Genomic DNA, 13,782 nt, shown 5'->3' on the forward strand with positions numbered 1-13,782 from the left:
TCGCGCTAGTCTGGTTGATCAAAGTTCAAGGTGAAGGTTCAGGTTTGTGTGTTCACCCATTGTTTTCGTGGGTTTCCTCCGATTACCTCCCACATTCCAAAGACCTACTGATTGGGAATTTAGATTGTGAGCTCCGATAGGAACAGTGATAATGACTGTAAAGTGCTGTGGAAATTAATGGTGTTCTACAGTCATGGCCGAAAGTGTTGTCACCCTTGAAATTGTTCCAGAAAAAAAAGTATTTCTCCCCAGAAAATTCTTGCAATTACACAAGTTTTGTTATACACATGTTTATTCCTATGTTTGTATTAGAAAACACAAAAAAAGACAAATTGGACAAAATTTCACACACAACCCTAAAAATGGGCCAGACAGAATTGTTGGCACCTTTCCAACATTGTGGGTAAACAACTTTGTTTCAAGCATGTGATGCTCATTCATACTTACCTGTGGCAGGTAGCAGGTGTGGGCAATATGAAAATAACACCTGAAACAAGATAAAAAGGGGAGAAGTTGACTCAATCTTTGTATTGTGTGTCTGTGTGTGCCACACTAAGGATGGAGAACAGAAAGAGGAGAAGAGAATTGTCTGAGGACTTGAGAACCAAAATTGTTGAACAATATCAACAATCTCCGTGTTATAACGCCATCTCCAGAGATCTTGATGTTCCTTTGTCCACGATGCGAAACATAAGCAAGAAGTTTGGCACTGTAGCTAATCTCCCTGGACATGTAACAGCAGAGAAAAATGTATGAAAGGTTGCAACGCTGGATAGTCCGGATGGTGGATAAGTAGCCCCAATCAAGTTCAAAAGAAACTCAAGCTGTCCTGCAGGCTCAGGGTGCATCAGTGTCAGCATGAACTATCTGTTGACATGTGAATGAAATGAAACACTATGGCAGGAGACTCATGAGGACCCCACTGCTGACACAGAGAAATAAAAAAGCTAGACTTCAGTTTTCCAAAATGTATGTGAGTTAGCCAAAATCCGTGTGGGAAAGCGTCTTGTGGACAGATGAGACCAAAATAGAGGTTTCTGGTAAAGTACATCATTCTACTGTTAGCCAAAAATGGAATGAGGCCTACAGAGAAAAGAGCACAGTACCACAGTCAAATATGGTGGAGGTTCAAAGATATTTAGGGGTTGTTTTGCTGCTTGTGGCGCTGGGTGCCATGACAGTGTGCAAGGCATCACGAAATTTGAAGATTACCAACGGAGTTTGAGACACAATGTAGTTTCCAGCGTCATAAAGCTGGGTTTGTGTCCTAGGTCATGGCTCTTCCAGCAGGACGATGACCCCAAACATACTTCAAGAAGCACCTAGAAATGGATGGAAACAAAGCGTTGGAGAGTTGTGAAGTGGCCAGCAATGAGTCCGGATCTAAATCCTATTGAACACCTGTGGAGAGATCTTAAAATTGCTGTTGGGAGAAGGCACCCTACAAATTGACATTGAGCAGTTTGTAAAAGAAGAATGGTCCAAAATTCCAGTAGAGAGGTGTAAGATGCTGGTTGATGGTTATAGGAAACGATTGATTGCACTTATTAATTCCAAAGGTGTGCAACCAGATATTAAGTTGAGGGTGCCTGCAATTTTGTCCTGCCCATTTTTGGGGGTCTTGTGTGAAATTATGTCAAATTTGCCTTCCTTGATCTGTTTTTTTTGTTTGTTCCAAAGCACACAAAGGAAATGAACATGTGTAATTGCAATAATATTCTGGGAGAAATGCTTCATTTCAATTTCAAGGATGCCAACACTTTTGGCAATGACAGTGTAAGCTATTAAAATAAATGCTAGACACTTTAGTGAGGCCTCTGTTGGTTCCTATGCTACTTGATGACTACGTATTCCATTTTATTGGTGTAACTATTATGACGTTTGTTGTCAGGCTTTCTTACTCTTGTCCATATTACGAAACCAGTTATATTAACTCCTTTCACGCCTGGGGCGTATTAGTACGCCCCAGGCCATCACTCCGGGTTCAGCGCGGGCTCCGGTGCTTAGCCCGCTTGAACAGGGCACATGTCAGATGATTTCTACAGATGACATGTGCCCACAACAGCCGTGGGTGGAAACACGATCTACCCGCGGCTGTTAACCAGTTAAATTCCGCTGTCAATCTCTTACAGCGGCATTAGCCCCGCCCATCGGTGACCCCATCACATGATTGTGGGTCACCGATGGGTTGGCATGACAACCCGGGGTCTGCAGCAGACCCCTGTGGTTGTCATGTCTCGATTGCTATTAGCGCCACCCAGTGGTTGGCGCTCATAGCACAGGAGCATTTCTGCTGCATACAAGCGATCTGCTCATCGCCTGTATGTCGCAGAGGCGATTGGACAGTTGTTGCTTCTAGTCTCCTATGGAGACTATTGAAGCATGCAGAAAGTGTAAAAAAAAACAAATGTTTTTTTAACAAAAATAAATATATAAAAGTTTAAATCACCCCATTCAAAATAAAATAATAAAAAAAACAACACATACACATTTGGTATCGCCGTGTTCAGAATCGCCCGATCTATCAATATAAAAAAAGAATTCTGATGTTCAGTCACACAACATGATTGAAATCTTTCATTCTTCTTTAAAGTGGAACCAGTATCCAGGCGCACGCAAACTCCCGGACCCCACATTGGTCCCCAATGGACAGAGGCCCATCAGACCCCGCAGAACTTGAAAATGAAGATGCATTAGATCTACAATTTCAACAGATGAGTCTCCCTCAGTTTTGTGTTCTTGTTTTGGAAAATGCTGCACCTTTGCTAAAAACAGGTTTGTTTTCCTTCATTGTCACAATTTGGTAAAATAATTGGCAATTCTAGATCAATTATGGTTTATCTGTTTACCTGTAAAATCTGAATCTAAGATTAGGAGTCTGTCAGCATGTTTTTGCTATGTAATCTAAGGACACTATAAGGTAAAACACAGATTTCAGTGGTGTGTCATGTGTAAGGCTGTGTGTTGTTGTTTACATACACTGAAGGTTTTATCACCTGGTGACTATCATTGCCCAGTCTACAGCAGTGCATGCATGCTAGTCCGACTCTGCTCCTTCTGTGATGAGCAGCTCACTGTATAGAACTTGTATATAGAGAGAGCATGTTGAGGGCGGAGTTAGCTTTCTCAACTCTGCTGCATTGCTAAATCTAAAACCTCTGATTGTCAGAACTGCTATACCAAGTAAACTAAGTGATACATCATTGGATTCAAGGTCTATTTGCCTACACCAGGCTGCTCTCAGATGAGGTAGCAAAAAAACTGCTGACAGATTCCCTTTAAGGGGCACAGAAGAATTTCCAAACTGTACTGACCTATAGTAATTAACTAATAGGATGTGTGTGGGTTATATACTGACATCCTTCAATAGAGCGGTTCTAATACTCTTCGTATATTAGAGGTCTGTGCTGCTATTTTCTAGCTAGTGTTGAAAATTTATAATAATGTATGTAATTATATATGTATGCTTGTATACATCTATGTACTCACATGTACTGTATAATGTTATAACAGAACTAGGAAGTGGTGCATTCCAAAAATAAGCAGTATGTGTCAGGAATTCTGTTGCCTTCTAAAGTTTGACCACTAGTGGCTGCTATTGTTCACTTTAATAATTGTGCTGCAATTTAACTCCTTACCTCTGGAGGCTGCTGTTGTGTTCTTCAATTGCCCTTTTCCAAGATGGCAGATTCTGAATCTATGGAATCCGTCTTGTTTCCTTTTTGGGCCTCATTGCTCATTGCTTGAGTATTGTGTCTAGCTGTTAGCTTAGTTTCAGTCTCCAGCTCCTAGACATTCTTACCCAGTCTGTTCTAATTTATCTACGGATTGTTTCCTACAATTCCTTGCTATCTCTAAGAACTTCTACTACCGCTTGCTGTTCCTGCTTGTGCTCCTTCGGCCACGGGTTTCCAACCGTACTACGCCAGTATCATAATAGGGAACAATAGCGGCCACTAGTGGTCAAACTGTAGAAGGCAACAGAATTCCTGACAGCATGTTATATCCATAGATGAAGGTTTATCACATGTCAGTAGGACCAGCTGGCTCTGTACATCCTCTTCTGATGTAACTGATATGTAACTTCTGCAGCCAATCACTGACTGCAGTGTTTACTTGGTTATCACTGCAGTCATTGTTTGGTTTCAGCGATCCCACGTCTCTTTGCTGGTGGTGGAAGAAGCTCAGGGACCTGTGCTGCATGTAATAAAAAAAAACCTGAAGACTGATCACCTGGACCGGCTCCATTCTTCCATTCTCAGCTCTGTGTCCCCCAGTGATAACATGACACAAACAATATCATGTGAACATTGCTGCCAACATAGTTGCTGCTGACTTGTATGTGTTTTATTAGTTCTTGTAATTGTTCATCTTTTTCTTTAGTTATCCAGAACTTAAATAATGACCTTTATATTTTTTCATGTGCCCGGGTACAGAAAGGCGGAAGCTTTTGATCTTGATCCTTGAGCTGCTTACTGAAAACTCGGGCCTCCTTGGTGAGGCCATTTCAGAAAGTGTCTGGGAGGACGGAAGTCTCATAGGACAAGAACTGGTGAGCGAGCAATACTGCGATCGTGGCACGGATAATGTATGTGTTAAATATCTCCTTGTCGATCGGTAAATGATGATATTAGCCGTCCATCCTATATTAAGTTTGCATCAATAAAAACTTGCTTTCCAAGCACTCTGGATATAGGAGGCCTAGCCGGCTGCCCCGGTTCTCATGGCAACCTAAGAAGGCAAACAATAAGACAATGTCAATAGCGCCTTTTATTTCTCTGATATTTCTTCTAAAGGTTATGCATGGACAACACTGCCGCAGAACCTAATTATAAATGATTTTTTTTGGAGAGGGTTCCTGCTTTTTATTTATTTTTATTTTTTTTATTTTTCTGCTATAAATTGCACACTTCTTATATGATTTAAACCTATTCCAATAATGTAATAAGAAGTCATTATTTATTTTTTTTTTGCTTTTCCAGAGATGTAAACTGCTTTTCGTGCTTGATACTCTTGGGGAGACTATATTGTATCATAAAAATAGCAATGGTTGTGAGAAGCCTGACTCTTCTCTTGTGAACCACAGAATGGCATTTATCAGCATCTCTCTTTTTACACTGCGACTTCTGCAAACACTTATCCCAGTGGAAAAGGTAAGAGATGAAGGACAATCCTGAAAAGCAGAAACCTTTAAAAGGCTTCTTTCCCCAGATTGTCTTGGTTAATATTAATGCCCCAGGTTATACGCTGCCGTCTTCACTCCACTCCGCAGTTGAAGGTGTCGTGTGACCACTCTGTAGACCTAAATTTACAGCCGGGAATCCTTTATCTATACGCGCTATTGATCTGTCCATAAACCATTGTGAAATAATGCAGTGCCAGGGTGCATGATATGCAAGTATAATATCCAGCAGGTTATTGCTATACGAGTGTATTATATGCTGGGGGAGATGCTTGCCGAACCCAAATTGCTTTGTTACCATCTATATGATTATAAATCCTACTCAAAGATGTGAATAGACACAAAGGTATTCAATAAAAGCATGTAACTTCACTAGTACATAAAAGCTATATCTTTTTAATATACATATAAGAGGGGACACAAAGACCCATGCAATGAAATCACATGGAAACACATAGGAAGTATGTATATTAGAAATTCATATTTATCCTCAATAACAATGTGACCAATGTAAATGGAGTCTACATGTCAATGTATATAAAACATTAAATAGTAAATCCGAGTGGACTAATACATAATCACATATACATCATAACCACAGTAAATAATATAGGAAAAATGAGCTGGCAAGTGTGAGTACCCAGAGACTCCCAACTTATGTTTCGCCGGGTGCTTTCACAAGGAGTTTTTTCTTGAGAAAGCCACCTGGCGAAACGTGCGGTGGAGTCCCTGGGTACTCACACTTTATTGATCCAGAGGGAAATTACAGAAGTCGTTATTGAGGATAAATACCAATTTGTAATATACCCAATTCCTATACGTTTCCATGCAATTTCATTGTATGGGTCTTTGTGTCCCCTCTTATATGTATAGTGAATTGTGAAAGTATTTGCCCCCCTTGAACTTTTCTACCTTTTGCCACATTTCTGGCTTCAAACATAAAGATATAAAATTCTAATTTTTTGGGGAAGAATCAACAAGTGGAACACAATCGTGAAGTGGAACAGAATTTATTGAATATTTTTAAACTTTTAACAAATTAAAAACTGAAAAGTGGGGCGGATATTGATGACCTATACTGGATATCGGTCCTCCGTATCGTATGACTGGAATATCCTTTAAAGGCTATGCAGCTTTTCTTTCTAGATAGTAGTGGGATTCTGAGCTTATCTTCTTGTTATCCCTTTTCCTGTGTCTGTGTCAGAAGATACATTTTGGAGGAATTTACCTTGTGCCCTTCCTTCTACAACTAGCCACTGATAGATAAATGCCACAGTGACAAACCATGAGATACTTTCCATCTCTGTGATATTTGCCACCCTGATGTCTAGGGTTGTTTCCTCACTTTAAACGGAATCTCTCACCAGGTTTTTGTTACCCCATCTAAGAGCAGCCTGATGGGGATGGACGGATCGGCTCACAGGACTGCGGTCCAGCATCCAGGAATGTGGTCCGTGGCTCCTAGATGAGATACCTGTGAATTTCTAACTTTCTGGCATCACTGGCGTGGCATTTGATTAGCCACAGCTACAGGGCTGGTACAATATCATGTGTGTCACGTCAGAACGTTAGAGATCCGCTGGACTCCCGTCTAGCAGCCAGGTGTCCCTGACCTGGACACTGGACTGGAGCACCATGAATCAAGCCGCTTATCTCTACAGCATAATGTAGGGGCAGAGACCCTAATTTCAGTGATGTATCACTCGCTGTCTGCCTACTGTAGTTTTGATGAAATCCCTGTTTTATCTGCTGTACATTTACCAGTTCTCTGATTAATCACGCTCACACCACTGGCTGCGGTGTATCGATGTTGGAGGTGACATTATACAGAGCACTTGAATATGGAGGACTACGTGGCAGTAGGTTTACTAGTCCTTTGGTGATAATCTCTTGATGATCAGAGTGCTTTTATCAAAACTACAGCAATCAGCTCATTAAGTGACACATTGCTGGAATCAGTCTGTCTCTACGTTACGCTGCTCTGAGGTGGGAAATATTTGGTGACCGATTCTGATCATGCTGGTAAGGACAACTCATCCACGTTTTCTTTGCACTGGTTTTGCTGTCAGTAATAATTGATCGCCACCCCTCTGCATAAAAAGATGCAGAGGTCTTTCCTATCATACATGTATATGTGTGTATACATACATATATTTATATACTATAAATTTTTTTTTTTTTTTTTTTAAATTGAACCAATCTTCCTTAAGTTATGAAAGATGTAATTTTCTTAGAATTTCCCCTTTGTGGAGAAACTATTTTTCTTTATCTTGCCCTGCATTACATAATAGTGTATTCAGTATTAGTATTCTAGTACTATGTACTATTTCCAACTCTGTAAAACATGTATAGATCGAAGTGCCATGTTTTCTGGATGTTTTTCCATTGAAAATTATTGCACTCCTATTCCAAAATACATTTTACTAACAACAACTAGAAAAATACATCTTTATTTTTAATTTTGAAATTTAGATTGAGCGTTTTATTTATTTTTTTCCCCGTTCAGTTGCCGTCTTGTAGATGTAATGGCTTCTGGTGCTATTCCTGGGCCTCTGCTGCCCTCTGCCTGTTCTCACATATTGGCTGCAATCATTTTAGTTTATTGTATGTGTTCTCTTTCATGTTTGTACATTTTAATTAGTCATGTATGACAAATTCTAGCAATGTAATATGTAGCAAATACATTTTTAATCCATTGCTGCAAGTAGTCATTAGTATACATCCTGTTTGTGCATGGAGAATCTGCTGCTCCATACACAATGGGTGCTGGCTCAGTACTGAAGGAAATTATCATTTCTGGCATTGCCATGTCGGTGCAAACTTATTGTCATATTACTTCTGTCTCATGCTAAATCTCTTAGAAGAAAAAAAAAAAGACTAAAAATGAAAGAATTTCAACTTTTTGGTCACCTTGTCTCCAAAAGTTACAAGAACTAAAGCTAACCATCCCCCACAAATGAAAAAACCCTCAAAGAGGTAGGTTGCCAATTAATATAATAAAAGAAAAGAAGTAAGGTTCATATTATGGTGACACAGACCTTTATTTATCAAAAAAAAAGTCATGAACTGGAGCTAGGACAAGTGCAGCATGTTGGTGCATGGTCACATTGTGGCCATTAACAGACACAAATCTGAGGATAAAAACAAAATGAGCAAGTACCCTGCAGTAAGTAAATGATTAAATAGCAATAGTACATGGAAATAACTTGGGTAACACTATTTTGATCAAAAAAGCGTAAAAGCCATCTCACCACGACAAGGTGTACCCATTCAGGACAGTCCTATGTTATCTACATGTACTATTGCTGTTTACTCATTTACGGTACTTACTGCAAGGTATTTGCTCATTTTTACTTTTATCCTAGGTTGTGTGCATTATTTTTAAAAGTAGTGAAGCAAAAACCCTCACTGTAATCCTAATATCCCTCATAATTAAGTTAACAGGTCATTTTAATTGCACAGTGAACGCCATAAAGCGTTATCCAAAAACAAAGGCAGAATTGCTATTTCTTTTTCCCTAGACCACTATAAATTTTATAGAAGTTAAATGGCATCTTTCCAAAAAAATACAACTCTCTGCCAGTAAACTAACAAGCCCTAATACGGCTATGTCTCCAGAAAAATAATAATAATAAAAAAAAATCATCTCTTTTGGAAGACGAAGATCAAAAAAACTGAGCGACCTGGTCTGTTCCTTAAGGGGTTAAAGCGCCCACGCGTCTTGTTTGCATAGTCTTCGTTCTCAACCTCTGCACTACTGATGTTGGCGCTCACTCGTAATTCCAATTCAGAAAGGTTTTGTACATGCGATCAAGTTTTCCCAAACAGTCGGATTTAAAGGAAGCAAAACATCGTTTGTGATAGATTTGCGCTTCACTCCAGTGGCTTAAAAATAATGAGGACAGCATGGATAGGTTGATATTCTGCTCATATTCCTTGTCATTGAAAATACATGCCGTGCTAAGCACATTAAGTCACAAAAGTGACTCCCTTTAGTGGGTTTGATTTCTGAAGACAATACAGTAGAGCTAGGAATTCTAATCAGCGCCGGCAATATTCCATAGAAAGCTCGAGAGCTCACTGAACAAGCTCCTCCAAATTGGTCCTTAAGGGAACTGCACTGGGCACATTGATGGCGGGGTTTTATGTCTTTGTGTCTCGCAATGAAATATTTAGATATAATGTTTCTCAATAAAATATTTTAAATATGTGTAAAATTGGGGCTTTAGCTGAGTGTTGCCGCTGAGCGGAGAAAGTCTTGACCTTCGTGAAATGTCTTTATATGTTTGTACGGTTTTAACACGTTTGTTCTTTTCTCTTTTTTTCAGGCAAATCATGTGTTGCCGGAGAATTTGATGAATGCTTTGTTTCTCCTATCTGTCGACCTGCCGTTCCGTACTGCATACCCCAGCGTTCATGAATCTGTTATAGCTTTTATGGAGCAGCTGAATTCTGAAGACTATTGGGTCTATAAACAAGCCTCGGAGACCGCCTATTCCATTGAATGTACAACTTCTTTTATGTCCTGCTCCACAAAAGAGGTTTGTACAGTGCAGCTAGATATATAATCTGCAATCCTAACTATGGATCTCTGTGTAGAATAGTATATGTGCACTTAATATGGCGTATTTTAGTTTAACCGGCAGAAATGAAATTGTTACTCCACCAAGAATCATTTATGATCTCATTTGGTGATTCCATAACTCCAGCAAGCGCGGCGGCCTTCAACCGTTCTAGCAATCGGTGGGGGTCAGACCTTCAAAAGTGTAATATTTATCACTCGATAGATCACTGGTCCAGCAACCGGATCAGTGTTCCTTGGCCCCTGGATGGGAGCGCTGCAAACCGGCTCCTACTTAACGGCATCCTCGTCTCTGCTTTTGATTAGCTGGTCTGGCTAAAGTGTCACGTCCAGCGGCCACAGAAGACCGGCTTGACCTCGGGACCAAGGTCCTACGAATCAATATCCTCTGTTTTTTATATACTTTTTTAGTTTGATATTTGATATTGAATTGGTGGCATGACAAATTGTTTATGCAATCTGTAGATGACGTGTTTTCCTTGCTGTTATTCCCATTCAAATAGGGAATTTCTGTCATGTAATGGTAAGGCATATCTCTAGAAGATGCCATAACCTTCTGATCTGTGAGGGTTGGACCTTTTGGCCTTTCTCCAATCAGGCCATCTATTGTGCAGGGAATTTTAAAGGACAAGGTCTCTACAGTTACTATGGGCATTTGAACCAGGCAGGACACTACTTTCCATTGAATGTCCCCCTTTTGAGCCTCTTTACTCATTTCTCTGCAATTTTGGTATCTTCTCATCTGGAGATCAGGCAGCAGACTTTCCAAGAAGCAGTGAAATCTTTCTGAAATGCATTGTAGTCATCTCCGCTTACTTCTAGTCTCCTGTCTCTTTCTCGTCTATCCTCTCCACTTCTTACATTTAGTTCTTATCTCTTTACCACACAGTATCCGCATCTTCATTGTCAGATAACGACACAGTGGGGCATAGTGAGGAAGCTGTTGAGTATGTGCATCCACCAGTAGAGGTGGGTCTGCTCTCCAGCCAAAGGACAGAAAGCACGGAGCACTGTGATAGATGAAAATATACTGAATTTACAAACGCTCATGCTATCTTTAATTGATATTACAAGGACACTTCTTTTCACACACACTATCAAGTTTTGAAAAAAAAAAAAAAAAATTTGTTTGACAATCCCTTATCTAGCAATGACCACAGATGAAGCGGCATAGTCTGGGTGGACTCAGGTTGTTTTATGTTAATTTACTGTGAACTGACACTGGTAAAGGAATGGACCACCTGTAGATGGAATGAAGATTTTAGGGGCTAGGCCGGATGACCTAAATACTATTGCAAAGATTTTGTTGTAGCCGGTAGTCAGAGACTGATGTATACATAGATATAGATATTCTGTTCTTAATGGGGATGTGTATCTTGGTAATTCTGAAATTAAAGAAGCCCTCCCATCAAATCCTGTATCCTCTGAATATATTGCAGTCATCATATTATATAGCACTGTGTACTCACAATTGCTCATTTTGCCTTTCTACCCAGCTAATTCTTCTTTTCCATTAAGTCTATGACCTCACGTGATTATAAACGGACTAGCTGAATTCTTCTAAGCTCCCTGGCAGACCAGCTCCACCCGCTCTTCAACACCTGACCCAGCTGCTCCACTCATCCCCCCTGCCAATGACTTTGCAGTGAGGTAGAATTGTAGTTCTAATGATGACTCATGCAAGGAAAAGAGACTTTCTGTTTCTACATAGAACTTAGAAGGATTCAGCTAATCTGTTTTTAATCATGTGATAAACAGTGACTGTGAAGGGAAAAGCACACAAAAGGGTAAAACCGTTTTAAATGTAGACAGTAAAAACAATAGGTTTGCTCACATTGGGTGGTTGTGTTAAGACACAACCACTATAAAGGTTTAGATGGCCAGCTGCCGCTGCCCAGTTGCAGCCGGCTCTGACATCCGCTGGTGTCACGTCAAATTTCGGCTGCAGCCGGGCATGACCCAGTGACGCCCTCCCCGGTCATTGATGGGCTGTGGTCGGGGTTTTTCCCTCTCCTCAATCATTGGGAAAGTGCGCGGTGGATGCTGGGCTGTGACGCGTAGGGCAACCCCGCCCACAACCCATCAATCAGCAGGGAGCTGGTCACTGAATCACAGGGTCACATGATGCCTGTGAGCGGTCAGTGGTAGCGACGCTTCACAGGCAAAATTGACGGTGCAAGGTATTTGCTAAAAATCTTATTTCCACCATTTACATCAATGGGGGGCATGTTCTATAGTAGTGGACAACCTCTTTAAGCAACTCCTAGTCAGAGTAGAGTGATGTTGATGTGCTTTTTAGGTTTTAGGGAAAAAACAACATGCATCAGTAATAAAAGTTTCAAATTGTTTATAGCCTGGGCGGTTTCATTATAAAATAAATAACGAACACTGTAACACTGTTTTATAAATGGCTCCCTTGAATTCAGAAAGAATTTCTCAGTTTCTAAATGGGTATTATAGGGGTGAGCACTGCATTTTCATTGATTACTAAAGGTAAGAATAGTTGATTAAGAGCTGTTTCGGTCCATCTTAAAAGGGTTGTCTGAGAATGTGGTAAACATGGTGCTTGTGTCATCATTTAAACTGCAGCGGTACTAATCAAGTTGGGACGGCTGTGTGCTGGAGAAACAGAGCTTTAGATGTATCTCGACTTTCAAAGGAGCTGCCGTCATAAGCACACTTGTTTCTCTCCGCCGAGGAGCAGCGTTTATATGAGACAAAATAAATGTATTCTCCTTCCCCCATGACTGCACCACTGAGAGAGGGGATCTGCCCTTCAAGGACAGGAAACCTACAGATAAAAAGGGTGATGAGTTTATATTGAACTCTATAGCGGATGGGTAACCAGTGCAATGACTGGCACAGGGTGGAGGCAACGGTGTAGCGGTTGGCGAGGAATATGATCCTGGCTGCTGCATTCTGGACAGATTGGAGAGGGGAGAGTTTAGTAAGAGGGAGACCGATTAGTAGACCGTTGCTGTAGTCCAGACCAGAATGAATCAGAGCTACAGTAAGTTTTTGCAGAGTCAAAGGTAAGAAAAGGTCGAATTCTAGAAATGTTTTTGAGGTGGAGATGACATGAGTGGGCGAGTGATTGGATCTGGGGAGAGAAGGAAATATCTGAATCAAGTATAACCCCAAGACAGCGGGCTTGTTGCTGGGGAGTAATGGTGGAGCCACACACGGAGATGGCAATATTGGGCATAGGTAGGTTAGTGGAGGAAGGAAACACAAGAAGTTCAGTTTTTGACGGGTTTAGTTTCAGATAGAGGGAGGACATATTGTTAGAGACGGCGGAAAGACAATCACTGGTGTTTTGTAATAATTCAGGGGTGAGGTCAGGAGACTATGTGTATAATTGGGTGTCATCAGTGTACAGATGGTACTGAAAACCAAATCTACTGATTGTCCAATAGGGGTGGTGTATAAGGAGAAGAGGAGGGGGCCTAGGACCGATCCTTGAGGAACCCCGACAGTAAGGGGAAACTGGGAGGAAGAGGAGCCAGCAAAAAATACAGTGAAGGAGCGGTCAGCTAGGTAGGAGGAGAACCAGGATAGAACAGTGTCCTTGAGCCCAATAGATTGGAGCATCGTGAGGAGGAGCTGGTGATCCACAGTGTCGAATCCTGCAGGGAGTAGTGACCATTAGATTTATCTGTTAGTAGATCATTAGAGACTTTAGTGACGGCAGTTTCAGTGGAGTGTAAGGAGTGGAAACCGGATTGTAGAGGGTCAAGAAGAGTTATCTGAGAGATAGCGGATTAGATGGGAGTAGACCAAGCGTTCCAGGAGTTAAGAGATGAAGGGAAGATTAGACACAGGTCTGTAGTGAGCAGCACAGTTTTGGTCTAGGGATGGTTTTTTAAGTAATGGATGTATGCTGGAGTGTTTAAATGAGGAGGGAAAGATTCTGGGTGAGAGAGATTAAATATGTTGGTTAGATGAGTGGTGACAGCCGGGGAAAGGGACTGAAGGAGATGTGAGGGAATAGGGTCACTGGTGCAGGCAGTAGGGCGAG

At 41.0% G+C, this 13,782-nt stretch overlaps 1 protein-coding gene across 6 annotated transcripts in view; it reads left to right on the forward strand.

Moving 5' to 3' along the window:
* The window catches only part of RTTN (rotatin), a 308,992-nt gene that overhangs the window by 130,731 nt on the left and 164,479 nt on the right, over nt 1-13,782 (forward strand). For all 6 annotated transcript variants that reach the window (XM_073678960.1, XM_073678959.1, XM_073678958.1 and 3 more), the window contains exons 10-13: nt 2,594-2,775; nt 4,437-4,552; nt 4,983-5,153; nt 9,511-9,723. In XM_073678960.1, the coding sequence (XP_073535061.1) occupies nt 2,594-2,775; nt 4,437-4,552; nt 4,983-5,153; nt 9,511-9,723 (682 nt within the window). The remainder of the gene's footprint in view (nt 1-2,593; nt 2,776-4,436; nt 4,553-4,982; nt 5,154-9,510; nt 9,724-13,782) is intronic.

The sequence above is a fragment of the Phyllobates terribilis genome, unplaced genomic scaffold (assembly GCF_046119375.1).
Source record: "Phyllobates terribilis strain yellow unplaced genomic scaffold, ASM4611937v1 Scaffold_4__5_contigs__length_816908805, whole genome shotgun sequence".
Taxonomy (NCBI): Eukaryota; Metazoa; Chordata; class Amphibia; order Anura; family Dendrobatidae; genus Phyllobates; species Phyllobates terribilis.